Raw genomic sequence first — 24631 nt, forward strand, 5'->3', positions numbered from 1 at the left:
CAAAAGTTGTTTTTACTGTACTTGGCAACCTCAAGATGGGTTCTTCTATCCTCAGTATTTTTCAAGGGGCCCTAATCCATGTTTTCATTATCTGCTCTAAGTAGAACATTTAGATACAGCATGTTATGCGACTTCTAAAAGTGGACAAAACCACAGTTACACTGACCAGCTCTCTCTTCAAAGACCTTCAGCGGCATGAGGCTGGGACTGAGATGAACCACCAAAACACACACACACACACACACACACACACACACACACACACACACACACACACACACACACACACACACACACACACACACACACACACACACACACACACACACACACACACACACACCAGAGAGATGAGAGATATAGGCTTTGTCCGACAGCTGAGATATAGCACCAGAGCCCTGGGGAGTTTCAGGGGATTTCCACAGAGGGAATCGGACACGTTGTCTGATTTACACTAACACTTTGGCTAAACTTACGATAAAAGTTCACAAAAGAAACATTGCTGTATCTTTCTTTATCCATCTGTACCTCCATCTGTCTATGTCTGTTTTCGGCTCTGTTGCTTCATCCCTCCATAAAAACTAACTTTTGGTTGAGAACATTTTGAGTTATTGTTTTCATGCATGTGAGTGTTGTTAACTGTCATCTTACTGACGACATTTCCTCCCTAAAATGGATTCTCATAAGCTATTGTGAAGCCGAAGGTCGAAAGGGTAAAACATTTTAAAGCAGGAGCTAATGGTGGAAAAGGAATTAGAAGTAACAGCATGAGAGAGAAAAAACATTCATTTTTTATCTGGCTTTACGGCTTCTTCTTTTTGAGAGCCAAGGAATGCAATGAGGAATCTGGTGAGAGATAAAGAGAGGAAAGTGGATGGTACTGTGTGTGTGTGTGTGTGTGTGTGTGTGTGTGCTGATTGTACAACTGTTTATGTCAATGAATTTTTGTAGTGCTTTTTTTAGTGCTTTTGTCTTCTCGCTCATAAACCTACTTTTCAATATTTATTTTTTTGATTCTGTTTTTTAATAGAAAAGTGTCGTTTTAGTCACAAACAAGACAGGATATCCTGCAGGAAAAAAAGAAAAGATTCTCGTGTTTGTTATGGTACGAGACCTTGGTCAAGGTCAGCTGATGTAGGTTTGGATTAGTCTTTGCCACATCTTTTTTTGTACCACATGTTGTAACTTCAAGGTAGTGGCACATTCCACAACAAAATGTGATCCCTCATAAGGATGGATTTAAAAAACGTTGTGTGTGAGGGGGAGTTGACATTTTTATACTGCAGACTTGACGATTATACTATGAAACTAACTAGTAAATACATTGTGCTTACTATTAAACCATAAAGAAACTTTCAAATGTATAAATAAAGACCACAGAGGGAAACTATATTAAAACAGTCACATTACATTTAAACAGAGAAAAAACAGTTGTTTTCACACTTTTGAGTACAAAGTGCTTCACTGACATTTGCTTTTTTATGACTCAAAGACACATGAAAGAAGGAGAAATGAAGTATAAACACTTCCTGGATCCATCCAAAGAAAAGTGTAAAATATATCAGTTAAGTTACATATTTATCCCCCCATGGAAAGAGTTCAGTTCCCATGGTGTAGAAGTATTATTTACATCTTCCCGGCCACAGAGCCAGTGTGACAAAACAGACATATTTTAGAAGTCCAGCAATATTTACACACCACAGAGACAAGCAAGAGCTTGAGAAGAAAGACAAATCTAATTACTAATTAAATCATTACTCAAAAAAATAAAAAAGCTTTTTAAAAACAGCCTCATGGCATATTTGTGTTTGCAATGCGTATTCTATCCTAACCAGACACCAGAAGCCTACTTTGCAAACATTTCTCAGAGTGCAAATCATTCACTTATTTGTATTTCTTTAAATCAAACCCAGCAATATCTTTTATGACAAAAAAAACTATAATTAAAGGCATAAAAAAACACCTCACTACTTGAAAAAAAAACATCTCACTACTTTATTCGAGTGAAAGCTATTTTGTCCACATGAAGATAATAAATAAGCCTTCCCAGATTAACATAAGAAATATTTACAGCTAAAAGATGCTAAGCTACAGGGGCGTATATGTAGCTGACCTTTGACCTCACTGTACACATGGTGGTAGAAGTTGCCAAGAAATAACAACGGATGAATGAAATAAAACGATTGATTAGATTGAAACATTTCTGCTTGAGATTAGATAGTCTTGAAGTGCAAAGATACCAACACTTGGATATGGAATCCTCCGTAAAAGAAATGCATGTTTTGCCTGTGGAGACTGGTAAACAGAAAAACGACACTCTTTTCATATTTGCTGACTCACTTTATGATGCTATAATTCAGAATGAGGACATATTTCTTCATAGGATAAGTGAGGGGATATTCTGGATGTTATTAATTATTAAATCCCATGAAAAGACCAAAACCAAAAATGGATGAATCCTATTAAATAGGACATATAATGCTAATTTCCAGGTTCATATTTGTATTGTACTGTGACATGTCTCCATGCTTTAATGTTCCAAAAGCTCTTTATTGTTCTCATGCTGCCTGTGCTGCAGCACCTCTTTTCACCCTCTGTCTGAAACCAGAGCCCAGTCTGCTCTGATTGGTTAGCTGGTGGGATCTATTGTGATTGGTCAGTCGATTAGAGAGGTGTCGGAAACGTCCCAGTCCTCGGGCGGAGTGAGTGGGAGAGAAACTTTCTGACCATTCACATGCACAGAAACCTAAATAACACACTACAGTGAAGGGAACAACACAACAATCACAATAGGGATCTTTAATAAAAATGATGTCAAAGACTTGAACTGTTGTTCTGAAATATTAAGAACAACAACAAATATTCCACAATGAACATGGCCATAGACATGTCATTTATTTTAAGCCAAATGTACGTTATGCAGTTTACCTGCAGCTGAAAGTAGTTCCAATGCAATATTTACATCTGTTTGAGTAAGATTCAAGATTAGCCTTATTAAATATAAAAATATATTACATATAGTTATTTTTTACCCCTTTTGTAAGATTTACATCTTCAGTAGGAACAAATTCAGCAAAAACAGCGCTGTTAAAAAAACAAAAAGCAATGCGACTTGAATACTATAATAAATAATCTTACAACTGATTTGACCTCTTCTTTGGCAACCCACTCTATCAACAAAGTGGTGCCATTTAATGTATTAATGTCGTCTAAACACGATCTAAAGTATTACTGGTCTTGGTCTTTTAATGGGATTTGTCGGCTATAATAAAAATATGGAATATATTCAGCTTTATTTTTTTTATTCTAAGCGCTGCATGTATTTAGATTTCATATCCAGATATTGTTTACATGTTAAGACTTTCCACTCAGAGTGTATACTGTGGTATCTAGTTCCACAAGTCCTAATGGTGTAAAACTATTCACTTTTTCAAGAGACCCATTAGGACTCCTCTGGTTCCAGCTCGCAGTGGGCTAGTTTCTCGGGTGCAAATGGGGTCACCAGGTTTGGATTAACCATAGACAGAAAATATAAGCAGATGTAACCAACATGTTTACATTTCAAATGTGATACGGGCTGACGGAGGCTTCAGATGGCCAGCTGCAGCTTGGTGAGGTTCCTCTGGTGCATGTTGTGGTGTCGCACCAACTCATCACTCCGGGCGAACTTCTTCTGACAGTTGGGCCACCGACAGTTAAACGGCTTCTCGCCTGATGATGGACAGTATGGAGGAGACAGAGGATGAAGTGGAGAGGAGGGTACACAAAGAGAAAAGGAGGAAGTAGCATTTGGAGAAAGGATGGAAAAACCATCAAATAAAGGGAAAAAGGGAAAAAGCAGAGAAATATTAGAATAATATGGTGATTATAACCTAAAGGAAATGGACTAAATACGTTTAACACTATCTACTATATCACTCATCTAATAGTATGTTTTAAAATGAATTTACTTGTAATGTTTTGCAATGTATACACATCAAATATTGAGTAAGAAATGGAAAAATAAAAGTTTACGCACTTGTTTTACCTGTATGAGTCCGGGTGTGTGTCTTAAGGTGGTCAGACCGAGAGAACTTTCTCTGACACGTCTCGCATTGGAACGGTTTAACTCCTAAACACATGTACAGTATGCATGCACACACACACAGACACACAGACACACAGACACACACAGAGACATACAGACAGACACACACACACACACACACACACACACACACACACACACACACACACACACACACACACACACACACACACACACACACACACACACACACACACACACACACACACAGACACACAGACACACACACACACACAACACAGAGACATACAGACAGACACACACACACACACAGAGACATACAGACAGACACACACACACACACACACACACACACACACACACACACACACACACACACACACACACACACACACAGAGAGAGAGACATACAGACAGACACACACACACACACACACACACACACACACACAGACACACACACACACAGAGACATACAGACAGACACACACACACACACACACACACACACACACACACACACACACACAGACAGACACACACACACAGAGACATACAGACATACAGACAGACACACACACACACACACACACCCACACACACACACACACACACACACATACAGACAGAGACACACACACACACACACACACACACACACACACACACAGTTCACAAACATGTTCACACACAGTACACAAACATGTTCATATACACACACAAACACAAACATGTACACACACACAGTACACAAACACACACACACACACACAGTTCACACACAGTTCACACACAGTACACAAACATGTTCATATACACACACAAACACGTACACACACACACACACACAGACAGGGAGATAGAAGAATACAGTAGAGCAGAGGTTTGCAAGAAGCCATTCCACAGTTTGTCCAGCCTTTAGCAACTGTATCTGAAGGAGTTCAGTGTGTAGTGCAACACTGTAGTGTACACACAATGAAATGTGCATTTCAAGGAACTGCATTGTCCACAAAATGGCCGTCATGCAAACAGAGAGGAGAGCAAGTGGAGAGAATAAATAGTAAGAAGTGAAAGGGAAACAATGACAGATTGTGTGGAACTGATCGAACCTGTGTGTCTCCTCTGGTGTCTCTTCAGCTGATCGGAGCGAGAAAACCTCCGCCCACAGTCTGTGAAGTCACATGGGTAGGGCTTCTCCCCTGGACAAAGACCAGAGACACAGACAATTCTATACATCGTCATTTGAAAAGGGCAAGATACTTAAACCTGAGTTGCTCCCGATAGCATGGCCACAATGTCTGAATGTGTGTGAGTGTTAGCTTCCCAGAGCAAGTCCTGCTCTGCATGAATGAGGTGTGAATGGCTGAATGACTTGTAGTATGTAAAGCGCTTTAAGGGGTCCAAGACCTGATAAAGTGCTATATAAGTACAGTCCATTTACCATTAGTCTCATTGAGTGAGTTCTTAGCAATCACAGATTTTTTGACACAAGGAAGCTTTGAACATTCACCAGTGGAAGTGGTAAAATGCTAACACATTTCCAGGGTTTAGGACTCATTCCTGCACCACTGCATACTTGTGTAATATGAAATACTTTGTTTATAGAGTATATTTTGTATCATAAATGATAAGGGACAATAACAATTACATTATGGTAACGTATAACATAAATAAACTATGTAATAACCAGTGGCGGACTGGCCATCGGGACGTTCGAGACGAATCCCGATGGGCCGGTACCGAAGTGGGCCGGTCGGGTCACTCGGCCCACACCGATCGGGCCACTAGGTCCACCGTTTCCCCGCAGCGAGGCTCGTCCACCGTTGATAGTTTACGTGGGCTGGGCTGGGCTGGGTGAGATTCCCGGGCTGATTTTTAGTCCCAGTCCGCCCTTGGTAATAACAGTGTATTGTTTCATGCATTTAATACTATTTTAAGTATTTGTTATTATAACCAAATTATTCTCACACAATGCTTTTTTAATGCAATTCTTTTAACAAAGTATTTTATTCACCATGTGAAACTTTAAAATAGTCATCACAAAAAGGTTAAGAAGTTTAAAAACCAGTTACAACATGTGCAATAAATATCTGGTCCCACTATCTTTATAATGTATATAGATGTTTATCATTAGGTATTTATTAACATATAATTATTATAGTATATAGTATAACAACAAAACACTTTGAAAATAACATAAATTATAGCATTAGTCATAACTAATAAACGATTAACTTAAATATATAATAATACACTTAAATATAAATCCACAGTTGATTATTGATGGTTTTATAAAGTGTTACCCTGGTTCTCTTTGTATTTGATGTAAATTGAATATCTTTGAGATGGGACTCTTTCTGACCAGGTGTTAGCTACAGAGTTGTGTTTTACACCTTTAGAATATCAAAGTAACGCTAAAGCTACACTGGCTCTTCATTTTGACAGTTAAATAAACCAATCCCACATCCTAGCGAGTCTTTTCTGGCGAAAGCAGATCAGGAAATTGGGGCCATTGGAGACATCACCTAAACAGTTTTACACAACAGAAAAACCTGAAAGTAGTTATATAGTACATGTGTTACATTTCTGTTGCTTTCACCTGTGTGTTTGCGACTGTGCATCTGCAGGTGAGACAGCTTGAAGTATCGTTTGTTGCATCCTGGGTAGGCGCACATGAAGGGACGCTTCTCGCTGCTCTCTGACCGCACGATGGCTGGAGCAATGCTAGGCACCCGCCGCACATCCTACACACACCCACACACACACACACACACACACACACACACACACACACACACACACACACACACACACACACACACACACACACACACACACACACACACACACACACACACACACACACACACACACCACACACACACACACACACACACACACACACACACATCATTTAAAGCCAAAACACTCAAAGTGAAATTAACAAAAGCTCTCCTTGAACGTCGATAATTGACCCAGTAGAATGTCAGAAAACAGGCAATTAAATCTGTCCTGTGTGTAAATAAGAGCATGTGATGTGTCTGGCTCATGGGGATCATTATAATACGATGATCATGTATTCATTAGATGGGAATTAGCAGTAAAATGACCCCAGTCTGACTGCAGCCCAGAGGGAGCTGTTAGTCACGCCTTTTAACCGAGCGACCCATCACAGGCTGCTGCAGAACAATAACAGAAATAACAAATGTTCTTCTTTTGTCCTTCTTTGGAGGATAACATCGGCTTTCTTCTTACTTTATTACACTATTCTCCAAATGAGTTGTCATTGTGGTAAAATAATATATTATTAATTAACTACAAATGTGTTTATATTTTCCTTTAATTTTTTTATTGTCTACAAAATTAGTAGTAAAATAAAAATGATTATTATCATATAATTGTATAATATAATATCATTATGAAAAAACCTTGATTGCATGTAAAAAAACTAACAACAGAAAAAAAAATTCTGTCAGAAATAGAATAAATATGTATGAAATATAGACCTGTTTTTGTTTTTAAAGCTTTGGATCTGCACTATACGTTTTTTTCAAACAAACCCTTTCACTTATTATCAATCCGACATGCGAACATTCATCTTTTTCTATTTGTTTGCTAAAGCACCACAGAAAATGACTCTCTCTATTAACACACAGCCAAGCTAACCTTGAAACACAGAACAAGCTAACACTGTTAGTAGGCTACTGGCTTTTCGCGTTGATTCAGAGGAATAATTAACATTCACAGCCCTGCGCCGCTGGTAAAGTGGTGAAGAAGTTAGCATGTGAAGTCAGAGGTTTTCTGTGTCAGTGTGTTTATTTACAACAACAGCCTCTAGTTGCTCAAGCTAACAGGTGCTAACAGGCTAAAATTCCTAGCAGTTGAGCTTGCTTAAAATGGCTATTATCAAATAAAAAAGCTTTGAAGGGGTTAGTATGCAACTATCAAAAATCTAAAAGGAATTGAAACTCTCATTGTTATGACTAAAATCATTTGAAACATATTCTAAGATTTAACAAACTATTATATATAGGCTACATATATATAGCCTATACTATAGGCCTATATATCAGCGACGTGCAGTCAGGGGAGGCAGAGCCTCTCCTGTCATACTCCAATGTAACGGAAAAACAACTAAAGAAAAACTAAATAGTAATAATAATAACATGTCTCCACTGATCTGTGTTGTAAGTGTGATTTCTGTTTGATTCCAATCGCTTTTTATAGTCAAAATCAGCAAATTGGCCGAGCTCCGCTACAACTACATGGGAGCGATGAGGAGTGAGGCAGGGACGAGCATCAATGTTAATGAAAAATTCAATTCCATTGCTGTTATCTGTTTTCCCTTTGACAGTTATTGAGAAATATTTGAATCCCTTTAGGTTTTAATTTGTAGAAAAGCATCACATTCTAACTTAATATTTTATCTCGCTTATTACCAACTCTTAAACTACTGTAAAGGCATAATAATCAGTATTATTTATTCTTTTGCACTGAGCCAGATCCCATATTTTGTGTGATTTTGTATTACCATAAGAAAAAAAGGAGGAAAGAAAGAAAAGGGGCAGGCTGAATGATGAAACAGGGACCTGAAGGAAAGAATGAAATATCTCAGAAAGCCCTGCTGTGGACAGAGAGCAGGTCTGGAGAATCTCTGCTCCCTGCAGCTGCTGACAGACAATAATTAAGATCTAATGATTTATTAACATGCTGATCCTCGAATGGAAACGGAATCTCTACCCAGTGTACCTCCATGTGTGTCTGTTTCTCCACTGCTAATGGATTTGTGGAAAAAGATTGCTCTTGGCCTCTGGAGCTGACTTACAAAAAAAAAAACCTGCATGTGTGTATGCAACGTGTTTGTGTGTGTGCAGGTATTTGTAAATCTCTGCTACATAGAGTATTTCCTCTTCACATGGCCTGGTCATTGCATAAGGCCCTCCACCACTCATCTACGTCTTCCAAAAAGATGTTCTTTTTTCTGTCATCGATGCATTTTTCCTCAAGTCTTTGTTAGGTGTCTCTACAAGGGAACCTTTGTGGAATTATTAAGAGAACAATCTGAAAATAAAAAGTCCTTGTGGCCTTACAGTATAATGACCATTCGATATTATAGAGCAGAGGTGGAAGAAGTATCTAGATGCTTTACTTGAATAAAAGTACCAATACATTATTGTCAAGTCCTCTATTTCAAATCTTACTTAAGTCAAAGTAAAGTATTATCAGCTAAATGTACTTAAAGTATAAAAGGTAAAAGTAATCAAAGTGCAGAAAAATATACTTTATGTGTGTATATCATTATATTTATATGTAATCTTGTGACTTAAAGAGTTAGTCCACTAGCTTAAGTTTGTGGGTTAAAGCTGTTTAACAAATGGAGTGGAGTACAATTACATGTTTTCCCTTTTAAATGTAGTGGAATAGAAGTATAAAGTAGCATTGCATTGAAATACTCAAGTAAAGTACAAGTAGCTCCGAATTGTAAAAGTACTTGAGTAAATGTACTTGGTAACATCCCAACTCTGGTAAAGAAGAAAAAAAGCAACACGTAGAAGTGATGTATGAGTCCTACCTGTAAGCCCCTGAACACTCCATGTGTGTGTATGCGGTACTGGGTGCTGCAGCTGTACAACATGGGGGTGTTGGGTTCACTGTCATAGCCTGCTGCATGGCTGCAAGAAAGGGAAATTAGAAATAAATAAAGTTAAACAACAGTTCCTTTACCTAAACATTAGAACATTGACACAACTCTTACATTGTTTTGCAGCCAAACTAGCAGGTTATGAGACGTAATAACAAAATGCAACAACATGATTCAATGCCATTAATCCATACAATTCAACACACTGACAGACATATAGAGAATGAATTGCTGTTTTACTGCATCGTGAAGGTATCATTATTCAAACATGTTCACCTTGTCACACAGCCAATAATGCAAAACACAGAGCAATCATTAGTAGTTAAGGAGAACCAAGTTGTGTGTGTGTGTGTGTGTGTGTGTGTGTGTGTGTGTGTGTGTGTGTGTGTGTGTGTGTGTGTGCGTGCGTGTGTGTGTGGGCCACTGTTCATGCATGCGTGTGTTAAACAATTGGTGCAAGAGGTTAAACACTGACACAAGAGGGAAAGACATAAGTTGGCAAATCAGCTGGCACAGGAGGATGTGTTTACATTTAAACTGATATCGAAGAAATGTGTACATTTACTTAATAAAACCATGTAACTATCTGGATGAATGTAGATGCCTGGTCATCTTGGTGCTGTGCAGTATTTTCTAAGTTGTGTTTTTTTTTTCTTTCAAGAGTTGAGAAATCCTGTCTTCAATATTTGGCATGAAAATGATTCCACAAGATGATTTTCCCCTTGGCATGAATTAAAATGCTTTAACCGTTTATCATGTTTTATTTTAATTTGTTTAACTGTTACATTACAAATACAAATAACAAATAATTAAAAAATTACAAATAACACGCAACAAAACATTCCTATTAAACTAAACTGTAGTTTTGTAGTAATATTATGCAAATGTTAACATGCTAACACCCTTAACTAAGTTGGTGAACATAGTAAACCCGATAGCAGCTAAACAAGTTAGGATTGTCAATATACTGCACTTCAAGGTTGTTAGCATGCTAGCATAGCCTGAAGCTGCATTTACATGATACGCAGTAAGGCGGCTCTGCGCTGTCGTTGCGTTTCTATCAAGAGAGCGTTGCTACCCGACTCCAAATTGCCCAATGTTCCTATTATTTCAAATTTGAACTAGTAACTGCTGACCTTTCGACGTGCAACCAATCAGATAACAGCTGTATTTAGCAGCGCAAGCTAGCAGAGGAGGTTACCCTAGAAGTGAACTCCTTCCTATCGATCAACATCAGCCATGTGTAATGTTACCTTTACCATACATAAATGTACTCTAATCTAATAGGCCTACATTTGAAGTATTTTTCATAACTGTTGATAATATTTTTTCATAATCAATGAATCATCAAAACAATATAAAGTCTTAGAATTACTTAATTTTGTCCAAAGACATTTAAGTTACAATGATATCAAACTGAAAATCTAAAACAATTAGCAATCTAACTTCATGATCATCCTTACATATTTAGGTACTACAGTAACATGTATGTTGTTAAGTGCTGGCCTGATTTACTTTCCTTCTTTGGTTTATTTTTCACTGTGGAGGCTAGTGAGAAAAAACAACTTTGACATACTGTATCGGGCAGAACAAAGCCTGCTCTGTGTGACGCAGCTGCCAGTGTTGCCTCTCGTATCTTCTTATGATAACACACAGAGAAACAGAAAGCTCTTGTCTAAATATGAAATGTGTTATATTTCAGTCTGTCTAACCAAACGAGGAGGATGGGAGTTTGCATCCTGTGCTGCTGCAGAGGGAATGTGCGGTACACGGCCGGGCGTCATAAGGTGCTCTTTGTTTCCACATACAGGAGGAGAGACAGGACGACTACGTCAGTGATATACACGGTGTTAATCAAACTGACGCTCCTTTACTTATGTTATCCATACATATCTTGGTATTTTAGCTGGGACACCTAAGTCAGGGATCATGGTTCTTCTACCAATACATCCTTATCACTATGATTAAAGGAATACTTTACCCTAAAAATGACCATTTATATAAAAGAACTCGCCCAGGTTTACCTTGAATTCATGAAGAAAAAGTTGTTTCTATCGCATGCGTCGGAAGAAGAAAGAAACCACAATGGGAGTAAATTATTGATCCATTGAAGTAAATGGGGCCGTCATCAATAGCAAAACTATATTCAAAGATTATTTCACAAAATGTCAAACTCCTGCAGAATATTCCAAGTCCCATTTATCAAATATTCTTACCACCTTTAGTTTTCACTAAAACCTTACTATTTAAAACAATCAAACAAGAAGTAGCCTGTGCAACTCATGATACAGTTGATGTGGAAGTAAATAGATCGTTTTTACGTAGTTTTTCTTAAACGATTAACCATTTATTTAAATTCCTCAAAACGTTTCTAATTTTTGGATTCCCTGTTTATCGTGGAGGCATGCGAGAATATCACGGTTTTATCTCGCATCGAAAATAAAACAGGCTGATTAAAAGATAAACAAACGATCATTTTATGGGTGAAGTATTCGCTAAAGGCCTTATTGATTAAATAAATGTTTCGTAAATGAATGTGAATGTGGCAACACCATTACAACAATGCTTCCAAGATAAGAATGTAAACAGGGAATCTAGTATCTATTCGGCAGGTGCTGTTTGGTTCTGTGCAGAGCGTGAACATTGGGAACGGGCCTATCTGCTCTTCCTCTTCAAGCTGTACTCCCATACACTTCCTTTTCCTCCTCTCCTGCACCTCGCCTCGTCGCTCTTTATCTCCCTGTGTTACTGACTCCCTCCTCTTTCTCTTCCTCCCCATCCTTACTCCCTCACACCTCCCCTCCCTCCTCCTGCTCCCCATAGTGAGTACAAAGGGCCACAGAGAACCAAACAGCATCATAGTCTAAGATGACCAAGGCCACTGAAACATTTCTTATCAGCTGTTAGTCAGAAAACTTGAAAACTCAAATTCTTCTCTCCTGTCACTCAGAATGACCTTACATGTCATTTAGAGATACCTTTGGGAGCAATTTCTGGCAAAGGGCACTTTGACATGTACAACTGCAGGGGCTGGGGATTGAACCCCTGACCCACCATTTGCTAGAGGCCCATAAAACCTCTGAGGCAATGTCGCCGAAATAATAGTAAGGCCCAGAAACGCTCTGATACCCCATTTAATGAGCCTCACTAACCACAACACTTGGAACACACATACACCCCCCCCCCCCCCCCACCCACACACACACACACACACACACACACACACACACACACACACACACACACACACACACACACACACACACACACACACACACACACACACACACACACACACACACACACACACACACACACACACACACACACACACACACACACACCATGTATACATCACTTCAGGGGACATTACATTGACTTACATGCATTTCCTGGAGACTTATCCTAACCTTAACCAACCCATGCCTTACCCTAACCCTAAACCTAACCAAGTCTTCACCCTAAAATTAATGATTCCCCTCATGGGGACCTCCAATTTGTCCCCATAAGGGAGGCGAGTCCCCACACGTGACTGTGTAAACAGATTTAGGTCCCCACAAGTATAGTAATGCTAGGCCACACACACACCCACACACACACACACCCACACAACACACACCCCACACACACACACACACACACACGTGTTAAGTGATGATGAATGCATGTTGGCTCGGAGTAGAAGGTATTTGTGAGCCGACACAGCTCTACAGGTCACTATGACATGAAGTACAGTGCACTATACGGAATGTTATTAACCCTGTGTGAACAGGAGAGGCCGATACTGCAGTGATAACTGGTCCTATATTATTTTATACTTACAAAATGTAGTTGTATAACAATAACAATTCAATTTAGGTCAAATGGTGTTGCCGGGCTGCAGGTCTGTCCGTCAATACATCCAATACTTTGGTCCACGCTAAGGTATCTCTATAATGGCAAACTTTTGTCTTTCGACCTACCATTTAAAAGAAATTATGTACTTTCTGTCCCAAGGGAATGGGACATGCACTTTTTAATAGTCCATAGTCTGATGGATGTCGCTTGAATTGACACTAAAAAAATGCTTTTTTTCATTGTTTTATTTATTTCTTCAAAAAAAAAAACACTGTTCTGCTGAACAAGCCAGTGCTGTTTAGAATGATATTGTCCACCAACCAGGTTATCTACATGCACCAAAAACTATGTTTACATATATGCAAAATTACTAACTACTGCTATTGATGCTCTGTCAAAAACAATCAGCCAATAGATTTACTTTAATTCTAACCCAGTCTTTATGTTTTCCACCGTCTTATTTAATATAAACTTTGCTGAATATTTAAAAGCTCATAAAGAATGTGTATCCCTTTGTGGCTGTTGCTTTTTTGTTTTCTTCAAAGGAAGAATTATAATAAAAAATGTCAAACAAGCACACACACAGCCCCCCCGCCCCCCACACACACAAACAAACTGTGCCTAAGATAGACACAAAGAAAGCTACATTCTCCCATAACTGCCACGTTTCATTAAACACAGCAGACTCCACAATCATTTTTCAGACCTGCCATGATTACACACACACACACACACACACACACACACACACACACACACACACACACACACACACACACACACACACACACACACACACACACACACACACACACACACACACACCCACACCCACACACACACACACACACACACACACACACACACACACACACACACACACACAGATCAGATGTATAGCCCCCCTAACGCCACAGCCCCTTCATCACAGCACCTGCCGGCCCGCAGCAGTCTGGCTGGGTAGATGTGGTGCCTGGTACCCTGCTCATTACACTGCTATTATTCCACAGTACAGCAGGGGCAAGCAGCCAGCAGAGCACAGAGGAGATTCCTGCTGAAGTATTGTTGGAATGGAGGCTGAGCACCAGAGTTAAAAGTAATGATTCATGACATTTTCAAATAAATATGTGTCAGATTTTCTTGTCTGTTGCTGATGTGATGGAACCCATTACTGATTGAGCATACATATATTCAATGAATGCTCTCTGTCCTCAACACCCAATGTGTTTCACAGGAGGTTCCCCTGGGAATCCCCCTGATTCACAGGAAGCTTGCAGCAGGAATCATACATTTGGTTAAAAAAAGCCTGACCATTTACCATAAGTAGTGATAGGTGCAAAGGATGAACCAAAAGAGAAGCAACTATGGAAACATAACCACTGAATATCCAAGGAAAAACATATCAGCATGTTAGAAATGCAGTAAAGAGACACCACCAATTAAAACAAATAAAATAGATCTAAACATTTTAAATCGATGTCTTACACCAATACAATGGTGGTCAATGTAATAGAATTTGCTAAAGTCATCATAAAGATAATGTTAGCATGCGGATGTTAAGCAGATAAGATGTTTACGATTTCCCCCTTAACTTCATCTAGAAACGCGAGCAGCAGGTACGTGATGACCATGACGTAGTTTATTTATAGCTTTTTACTTCTGGCAGTTGCATTCACACTTCAAAATCATAAAAGGGGTGTTAATATGTGGAGATTATCCTGCTGAACAAAATGTGTAAATATCATAAAAGCGTGTTTGCCAGAGATCTTGTTTTCTGCCATTTTTCAAAATCCAATGGTAAAATCCCCATTGCTTTTAGTAAAGGCAGCCTTTGCAAAGCTTTTCATAACCTTTTATTGGACAAATGGACATTTTGAGAATTCTGTGGGCTACATCAATGTCTCAACCATTTTTCATTGTGATTAATCTAACAGTTGTCAAGTCATTTGACTAAAACCAACATTTGTCAATTTCTTAATGGCAATAAATAAAACCCCTCAAAGTCATTAGGATTACTTCTCAGGGAACCATGAATATATACAGAAGGTCTTACAGTTCAAATATTTCACTCTGGACCAAAAGGACCATACAACAGGGAGATCTTGGCATCCTGACAGCAATGCCTAAACTAAAGCATAGGTAAAAATATCATTTAAAATCTCAAAAGCTATATATCTCTATCCCAAACAAAGTCCCCACTATTCTGGATTATCCTCTCATTATTTCTTATATGAAACTGTTTCTATCGTACTAACTGGTTTCAATAGAAACTTTTTCAGTTTAGGATAATATGGTAACACAGTATTAAATGTATCGAAATATGTATGTGTGTGTGTGTGTGTGTGTGTGTGTGTGTGTGTGTGTGTGTGTATTAATAAGGCCTCAGCATGTTTTCATTTCATGTTGTTACAGCGGCCAAGCTGACGTCCTGCAGAGTAAATACAGTCCTGGTAGTACCAGGCGGCAAGATTAGACAACTGCCTCTACTCATGTGAGTCTTCCCAGCCATGTGTATGTGTGTGCTGACGAGAAATCAGTTATGTTTATGACAAAGAATACCCTCAGACTTTCGGGACCGTCTGAAGTATGTCCACCTCATCTCTATCTACTGTATCTCTCTTTCTCTCTCTCTCTCTCTCTCTCTCTCTCTCTCTCTCTCTCTCTCTCTCTCTCTCTCTCTCTCTCTCTCTCTCTCTCCTCTCTCTCTCTCTCTCTCTCTCACACATACACATTTCCATGGGATTCCTTCTGTTCTGCCTTCGTTGGAGAACAGAATGTTAGTAGCTTGTGAAGAATGTTTCATTTGTAAAGCATAATAAAAAGCAAACGGTGTGGAAACATACCTCCTTCAAATGTTTAGTTTGGTGGAAACATACGTATTAAAACCTGTTTATGGTTTATAAATATTCTGAAGGGCATGATGTAGCAGTTACGGAGATGTATTTTCATATTCTCCCGGTAAAGTTGTAGTCAAAACCGTCAAAAATATTTGTGCATGCCTCCTTGTCCTTGTTCTTCTATTAATATATATAAGGCAGTTAATGCCAAATGGACAATACGTTATTTTTGTTTTTAAATGTGCTTTTGGTTCTGGTGTGTGGGAGAAGCAGGGATTGAAGGCTTAGGTAGGGTGTGGAGGTGAGTTGGCTGAAAGCAACAGTTTTGATGGGGCAGGAGTAGGAGGACATATTTTGGGGTTATATGTGAATAAATATTTAGTATGTGGATTAATATTTAGTATGTGAGGCAAATGAGTTGCTACAGTCTGTTGATGTGAAACCGCGCAAAATGAGTAGAAATCCAGAGAAAAATACATTCCATTCGAAAAACCTCAGGGCATTTTTGACAGGATGATTCTCTGATACATGAAATAAAAAAATATATGTTTCTGTCAGAAGACAGCAGTTTGTTGAGAGGATATATTTCAGAAAGGTAGCGCTTCATTTTTTCATTTTCTGCAGTGAATCACAGACTGTTTTTGGACAACTGCTTGATGGGACTCAACTGAAGAATTGTATTAGCCCTAAGCCTTTTTTCTTTTGTTTTGAAAAGTAGAGACCTGATTAGAAAATGATTACATAGTTTATGAGCTATGCAGGATTGGCCTGTATAGTTCAGTCAATGGCGAGCAGAAAATGTCCTAATAAATCAACCCACTTTTCTACAGAGCTTCCTGATATTGATAGTTTACTTCCTTCAGTGGCACCTTGACTTTTGTAGGTATCTGCGTAATAGAAAACGACTTGTCTGTACATAAACAACAACCCAAGTTAGGATTTTTCTATCTCCTCTTCTCATGGCGGAGTTGGCAGAAAAAGAAAGGAAGTGGATATATGGCAGAGAGACCTGCTGAAGGTGGACTCCCTGTTCAACACTGCATCCTGCTACCTTTCACTTACTTACTGCTTGGGAAAAACAACAATGGTTTCTGAAACTCCTTATTTGTTACGCTTTGTCTATTACAAAAATAGATATTGGCTGTGCAGGTACAAGGAGTTTGTTCCTAATCCAATCAGTGAGCTCTACTGTGTCTGAATGATAATTAAAGGTGGAGTTTCTGTATAAGTTCACTCAAGGATACTAGCCAATTTGTGTCAGTGTTGTACAACCTTTATAAATGGTGGTCCCCAAAATGGATGTTCTAGTCAGGTACCCCCACAACACCCTAAAAACAAGAACATGCATGTGTTTTACCTGTTGTATGGGTTCCTCAACAGCAGAGCCTGGCTGCCTGTACAGCTGTCTGAAGGTGCGTGGCATCCATACACAGGAGGAGGAACAGGATACTGCTGCTCAGCTGTGGACACACACACACACATTGTATTATGTGGAAATGAATTTGTACTCCAGTATGCACCCATACGAAACAAAGATGAAAAAAAAAACTCCTCAGTGATTCACTCAGAGGAGAAACTTCCTTTTAAACGCTGCCCCTTCTCCACTTTTCAGGAGTTTTTTTTGTTTACAATTAAAGCCACTGCACTTTACGTTTCTCTCTCTGAGATTCCCCTGCATCAGAGTAAATGGCTCCCTCGACAATTCTCTACATTCTAAAATCCTCTCAGCTTAGATTCTCCCACTTATCTTTGCCCAAACAAAATCAGAATTTACCGCGACGGCTTCGTTAAACCAACACATTTCAATATTTACTAAATAACGTTTTAAAGAAGGGATTAAAGGGAAATATGGGTGGATGAAAGAGGGGATGAGAAGAGGAGAAGAGGGAGTTTGTGAGTCAGGATGTGGCTGATTTATACCTCCGACAGACGAGGTCACTGCCGAGACGTCAGGATAAGGGACAAGACACTCCCTAGGTGAGGGCCATGGAGCTGCCATACAAACGCAGCTGTGCTTTAATATACACATAGACTTACACACATAGTCTACTATTGCTCTTATTGAAAGAGACTCTGATGCATTGTATTTATATTTAGGAAATTGACTACTGAAAGATAAGAATGAATAGTCAGGTTATTCTAAAATGTGATCCAGAATGAGAGGGATAATCAGTAGTGAAATGTAACTAGGTACATTTACTCAGGTGTTGTACTTAAATACATATGTACCATGTTATGATACTTTATACTTCTACTCCCCTCTATTTCGGAGGTAAATAACATTACTCCATTACATTTAGTTGACAATCATACTTACTAGTTAGTTTTTACATATACAAAACACATGATATAATATGATGCATAATTGAACTACTAATCTACCTAGCATTTTACAAATTATAATATAATAGTTAATACTAAAATAATACTGCGAAAAAGAGCAATTCTGCATAACAAGTACATTTATACATTTAGCTGATAATTCTTGTATACTTCAACTAAGGTAACATTTTGAATGCTGGAGTTTGACTCGTAATGAAGTAATTTTAGATGGTAGTATTTTTAGCTTTACTTAAGAAAAAGATATAGAAGAAGAAGAAGACATACTTTATGAATCCCTCACAGGCACTTCTTACACAATTTAGAACAAGTTAGAACAGGGTACAGTCAGCATATTTGTAAGACAGTTGCTAAATGTAATGTAATTTGTTTTAGCCTACGTTAATGTCAGTTGGGTTGAGGAGGTAATGCAATTTATAATTGGACATAGTATGTATAGGGCCTTACAAAATGTAGCTACATTGTGTTTGAAATGTACCTGGACATGATTTTTCACATTTGTTTTCAAAAAGGATGATGCTATAGAAATGTGTAGATACATTTTGTTAAAATTGCAACTAAAAAATACACACGCTATCATGCTATTACACTTAACTGCAGAGGCTGCTGAAGAAAGAAAGCTACATCAAGTGAAGGCTAGCTGGTGAGAAAGATCCTAACCTCAAACTATTACTCTTTTTTAATTTTCCTTAGCAATGATTTGTAATTGTAAAAATAAAGTTAACTGACATCTTGGTAATGCAGTTTGTTTTTCTATATTACTAAATGAGGCAGGTGCCTGTAAAAAGGCAAATAGCTTAGCAGTGTAGCATTAACCATTATACAATTACACAATTCAAGTGGGATTCACGCGAACCCTCGGTGGTTAAACTACATTTAAACCACACATTAGGCTCCTAGCAACATAATGTTACATTTAATTCCTATTCATTGAAAACCACCATAGAGCCAAAGCTAAAAAATTGTTTTGGTTTCTATACGGTTTCAACTTTCCAAGTGTGTTGGACAGCATCATATGTTTAACTCTTTTTGTGTCTCAAAAAAATTCTCCTAAATGAATCCCACAACAAGTTCAGCTTCCATGCATTGACACTTACCCATAGTGCTTTGCTGTGTTAGAGCATCTTCATGTTTGAAGGAGTGGTTGGAGAACTGCGAGCTGTGGTGTGTAGGAGTGTGGCCGTAATTACCGGCTCCATCGAATGCAACCGCGCTGTAACCTGCGACACAGAAACAAGAAGCAGAGTCACTGCATATTAATGTGACTGTTGAATACATTCCATCAGCGATCACACATTGCTTGGAGCAGATACAAACATTTCTACTTTTCTTATTAGATTATCAGCCACAAGGACAAGATGCTGTTGGTGTATATCTAATTTTGCAATGACATTTTGTATTGTATGATTGTTTTTGCTTTAAAAGTGTAAACACCAACTGATTAATACTCTAAATAGATTTGTTTAGTTGAAAAAATGTGTGTTATTTAATGTTTTTATTAAACCACACACACACACACACACACACACACACACACACACACACACACACACACACACACACACACACCACACACACACACACACACACACACACACACACAACACACACACACACACACACACACACACACACACACACACACACACACACACACACACACACACACACACACACAGGAGACTAGAGCTGTGGCTGATATCCCAACCAGCCTGACTCATGACAATCAGACTGACCTACTGTAAAGGGCACAACACACCCACATCACCCACATGCACACACACACACACACACACACACTCACACAGAAACACACACACTCGAACACTATCTCTCACTCTCTCATACATGCTTCATTAATTAAAAAGATGCACTTTCACTCACTTTCCTCAGTGCTTCATTGGTTGAGAGGAGAGGGGAAAAACCTCATTAAACATGTCCATTTATCTTCCACTCACCCCTGTCTGACTCCTCTCTCAGTGTGTGTGTGTGTGTGTGTGTGTGTGTGTGTGTGTGTGTGTGTGTGTGTGTGTGTGTGTGTGTGTGGCCGTGTGTGTCTGTGTGGCCATGTGTGTGTGGCCGTGTATGTGTTTTTATGTGTGTAGTAGGATACTTTTGTTGCCTTGAAGTCCAGCACTGAATATACTGTACACATAGACTTAATTGATGAGGTCAATTTGTATTAAAATGGAAAACCCAATAATTCTTGGGGATTTTTTAAAATTTGAATGAATATACATTTAGTTCAAATATTTGTAAATTAAAAATGTTGGGAAACCACAAGTATAAAATATGCATTCCGTCCTATTTTCTCGCTGACATTGTGATATTGGTAAATGCTTGTTTTGAACACTTTACCTGTCGTTAATAATTCGAAGACTACATAATTTATATATTATCTTTAAAAACTAGCAGCACTCATGTTAGCAGGTTATCTTTGCTACTATTACTATTAACTTGTAAAAAGTGCTGACCTGTAAAAGCTAGTTTAGTTGTAAAACAAATGAAACATGTTCAAAAAATAAAAGTATATCAGAAATGTCTTTCGTGATTTTCTTTTGATCCATACATGTTTTTTTTATTCGTATCGGCAGGCCTCACTTAACAAGAAACGTTTTCTAAATATCTGCATGATAGATGCCCTGATCCCATATAAAAAATGAAATCCCTCCTGTGGGGGGGGTCACAGTGATAGTCTCTGTGACCCTGCACTGCTATCAGACCCCCGTCCTGCTGTTAGTGTTTGTTTGTGCTCGTCCAGCCACAGCGGGGGGTGGGGTACAGATAAAACAGGTGAGAGGTCGGCTCAGCTCTTTGATTATAATGTTATTCCTAAATGATCTGCTTGATAAGCATGTTATTACTAATTAATCTGGTGGGGAACCACTAACAGATTCATTATCGGACATGGAGAAGAGCCGGGCTTAGCTGAGATTGGCAGGATACTCAGCAGTTAGGATTTTATTATAAAGTATGTATCGTTGATCATATGAATCCCCCATTAAGTTGGCTTTTACTCTGTAGCTAAAAATACAAATACTTTTCAAACAGAAAAGGAAAAGCCTATGATGAAAGTGATCCAGGCTTACATTATGGGAACATTTATGAATGAAACTGTATAGCCTCTTTCCCGTTCTATTGAAAACAATTTAAATACATAAAAGCATTTTTTATACAAAAATAATGTATGTCTTAATGTCTAAAACAATTGTATCTGTTCAGTAGTGAATAACATATAAAACCAATATTTAAAATAATTGGTATTTTTCAAAAAATGTATTTAAACTTAAATTATTAGTGTATACAAATGTGCAAAACTGTTAAATGTAAGGAAAACATGACTCAAATAGATGAAATGACAAATGATATTAACTCAGCGATGCCTCAACAATCATGTATGTATTCCTTTAACACTGGACAGAAACATTTGAGAAAAAAAATCTCGTTTGTCAAACATCACCCGGGCACACATTTTTGTTAAGATGTTTGAGGTTTATATTAAAAACGAACAGTTAAAATGAAAAGAGATATTTATCCAACATTTGTAATTCCATGAAGTATTTTATTACCTGAGTGTTAGTTAGTATGTACAGCAGCTTCAACAGAGGCACAACGTGCTTGCTGTAGACAAAATGATATAAAGTCCCGAGCCTATAATAGTTAGAGTTTTTGTCGGGGAGGATAGTGAACATCAATATGTGGATAGTGAACATCAATATGTGGATAGTGAACATCAATATGTGGATAGTGAACATCAAATATTTGTTATCTACTTTGAAGAATTAAAAAAAAAAAATGTATTTCCAAAATATGAATTTAAAAAGCAGATAACCTCTCCAAATGATTTTTTTTTTTTTAAATAAATCACGACTATGTCAAGTACTAAGTATTCATTCATCAGAAAATACCAAGATAATTGTTATTATCTCATGAAACATCATGGTGAGTCTAAATTTAAGGTCAAAATACATTTTTGAATATGACTTAGTTATTGCCAGTTTTTTCTTAACTGTTGTTTTAAATTACCCATTTACTCATACGGCTTTGAGCTACACAGATGTCTTTGGATTAATTCTGAATACTAAACTAACAATAATTCTTTTTTATTGATGCTTAAATGTACAAAAATGAAGCATCCATGTCTGTACACAAACATGCAATACTCTCCAGTTCTTCAATGAGATTTTTAATTATCTCTTCAAGGGTTTAATAAGGATATTTTCTTTAATAACATTGATATGTTATTATAGTTTACTTCAAATAGCTTTTATCCTTGTTTTATTTTATGGGCCAATTCTTACACTGTGTCTGACTGTGTTTATGTATTCACCAAATACAGGAGGGCAAATTACTTGTATGTGTTAACCTACTTGGCAATACACCTGATTCTGATTCTGATAGTGACAGTACTGGGAACTTAGGGTAAAAGTGAGGCCTCCAGGAAGTGAAGGCATCACATCTGCCAGTTTAAACCATGTGAAATAATGTTTCATATATCTTGTGCAGGTGTAATACGGACACTTTTAGGTTATATGTGACTGAGGTGTTTTGAAATGTCATGTTTAGATTAATATCAGCTGATGGTTGATGAGAGTAAGTTAAACAGTGACATGTCCTGAATTTACATTTGATTTCTAGGAAAAATGAACTTTGTTATCAAAAAAAGTAAAGCTTCAATAAAAGGAGGCAAACTAAAGGATGCAAAAACATGTAGTCCAGGTGATACTTGGACACTTTTGACATATTTCATTAGCGTCCTTCAAAGTGTCTCGGAAAAAATGGATGATGATTCTGACACCCAGACAGAAAACACACACACACCTGCTGCCTACCTGTCTGGCTGCGGGCCGCCTGCTGTGTGTCCATGCAGTTGGTCAAGTAGGGGGAGTTGCTGAACATCCTGCTGGGGGGCTGGTGGTGGTGGGGGGCCGTCACAGATGGAGGTTGGCTGGGGGGGGCTGGTGCCGTTGGAGGGGCCCCGAACGCCCCGTACCTGCAGGCCCCGGTGCCCGTGAACTGCCCGGAGAAGTGCACGGTGAAGGCGCTGAGGCCGCAGTGAGGATCCGTCTCGTGCAGGTGGGGGTCGGTGGTGGCCCCCCAGCTTGGCTCCTGCTTGATGAAGGAGTGCGGCCCCAGCGAGGAGTGGGGGGCGGCCAGGGAGGAGTACGGGGAGGCTGCTGGGTGGAAGTCCAGGACGGGAGCCCACTGAGGGGCCGTGCTGACAGGCAGGGCCGGGCAGCCGGGGCTGGGGCCCCCCGAGAGGGGGGGCAGCATGGAGGTGAGGTCACGCACGTCTGAACCCATCGTGGTCCAGGGGGCAAAACTAGGACTAAGGTAGGCTATTTTTAAATTTGATCTGCCTCCCTATTTCTACCTGTCTGCCTCCCCCAAATCAGCCTCACCCTCTAAATCCACGAGAGTCTAGGAAATCTTCTTCACACTGCAGGATTCTATTTTAAGTCTGGTTCGGTTTTCACCCATCAGTTGTTTACGACGCCACTCTGGAAGCTCCTTAAGTCCGGCAGAAGTTCATGGCGATGCAGCAAACTCAAAGGAACTTTTTTCGAGGAGGAGGAGGAATACAACTCAATGATCAGTGGTGGTCTTCACTGTTTCCCTCGGCAGAAAAAGAATGTTGGGCTCAGAGAGATGGAGTCCATTGAAGGAGGAGAGAGGCTTCTGCTCAGCGCTTTCTCAGTGAATGGAGAGAGAGGAGTGGAGGAGTGAGGAGGAGTAGCCCTCTTTTCCCTCCACAATCTCAGCCTCTGTGGGTGTGTGTGTGTGTGTGTGTGTGTGTGTGTGTGTGTGTGTGTGTGTGTGTGTGTCTGTGAGGAGGGTAGGAGGTGGAGTCAGGAGGTGATGAAGGACAGGAGCCCTCTGACTTCATTCACTTACTGTATGCTGAACACACACACCCACTCAAACATT

At 39.0% G+C, this 24631-nt stretch overlaps 1 protein-coding gene across 4 annotated transcripts; it reads right to left on the reverse strand.

Annotated features, from left to right (window-relative positions):
- Positions 1 to 1005: 1005 nt before the first annotated feature.
- wt1a (WT1 transcription factor a) lies at positions 1006 to 24276 on the reverse strand. 4 transcript variants are annotated; one of them, XM_034238683.1, is made up of 9 exons: positions 23536 to 24276; positions 19801 to 19923; positions 18284 to 18355; positions 17721 to 17823; positions 9621 to 9720; positions 6648 to 6792; positions 5158 to 5247; positions 4028 to 4111; positions 1006 to 3711 (listed from the first exon to the last, which is right to left on the reverse strand). In XM_034238683.1, exons 1-9 carry the CDS (start codon positions 24005 to 24007, stop codon positions 3590 to 3592), a joined length of 1311 nt encoding a protein of 436 aa, XP_034094574.1. In that variant the 5' UTR covers positions 24008 to 24276; the 3' UTR covers positions 1006 to 3589. The 4 variants fall into 4 exon arrangements, with proteins under 4 accessions (XP_034094574.1, XP_034094573.1, XP_034094576.1 ...); XM_034238682.1 differs by having other exon boundaries at positions 4019 to 4111; XM_034238685.1 differs by lacking the exon at positions 18284 to 18355.
- Positions 24277 to 24631: the final 355 nt, after the last annotated feature.

The sequence above is a fragment of the Gymnodraco acuticeps genome, unplaced genomic scaffold, assembly GCF_902827175.1.
Source record: "Gymnodraco acuticeps unplaced genomic scaffold, fGymAcu1.1, whole genome shotgun sequence".
In the NCBI taxonomy this organism is placed as follows: domain Eukaryota; kingdom Metazoa; phylum Chordata; class Actinopteri; order Perciformes; family Bathydraconidae; genus Gymnodraco; species Gymnodraco acuticeps.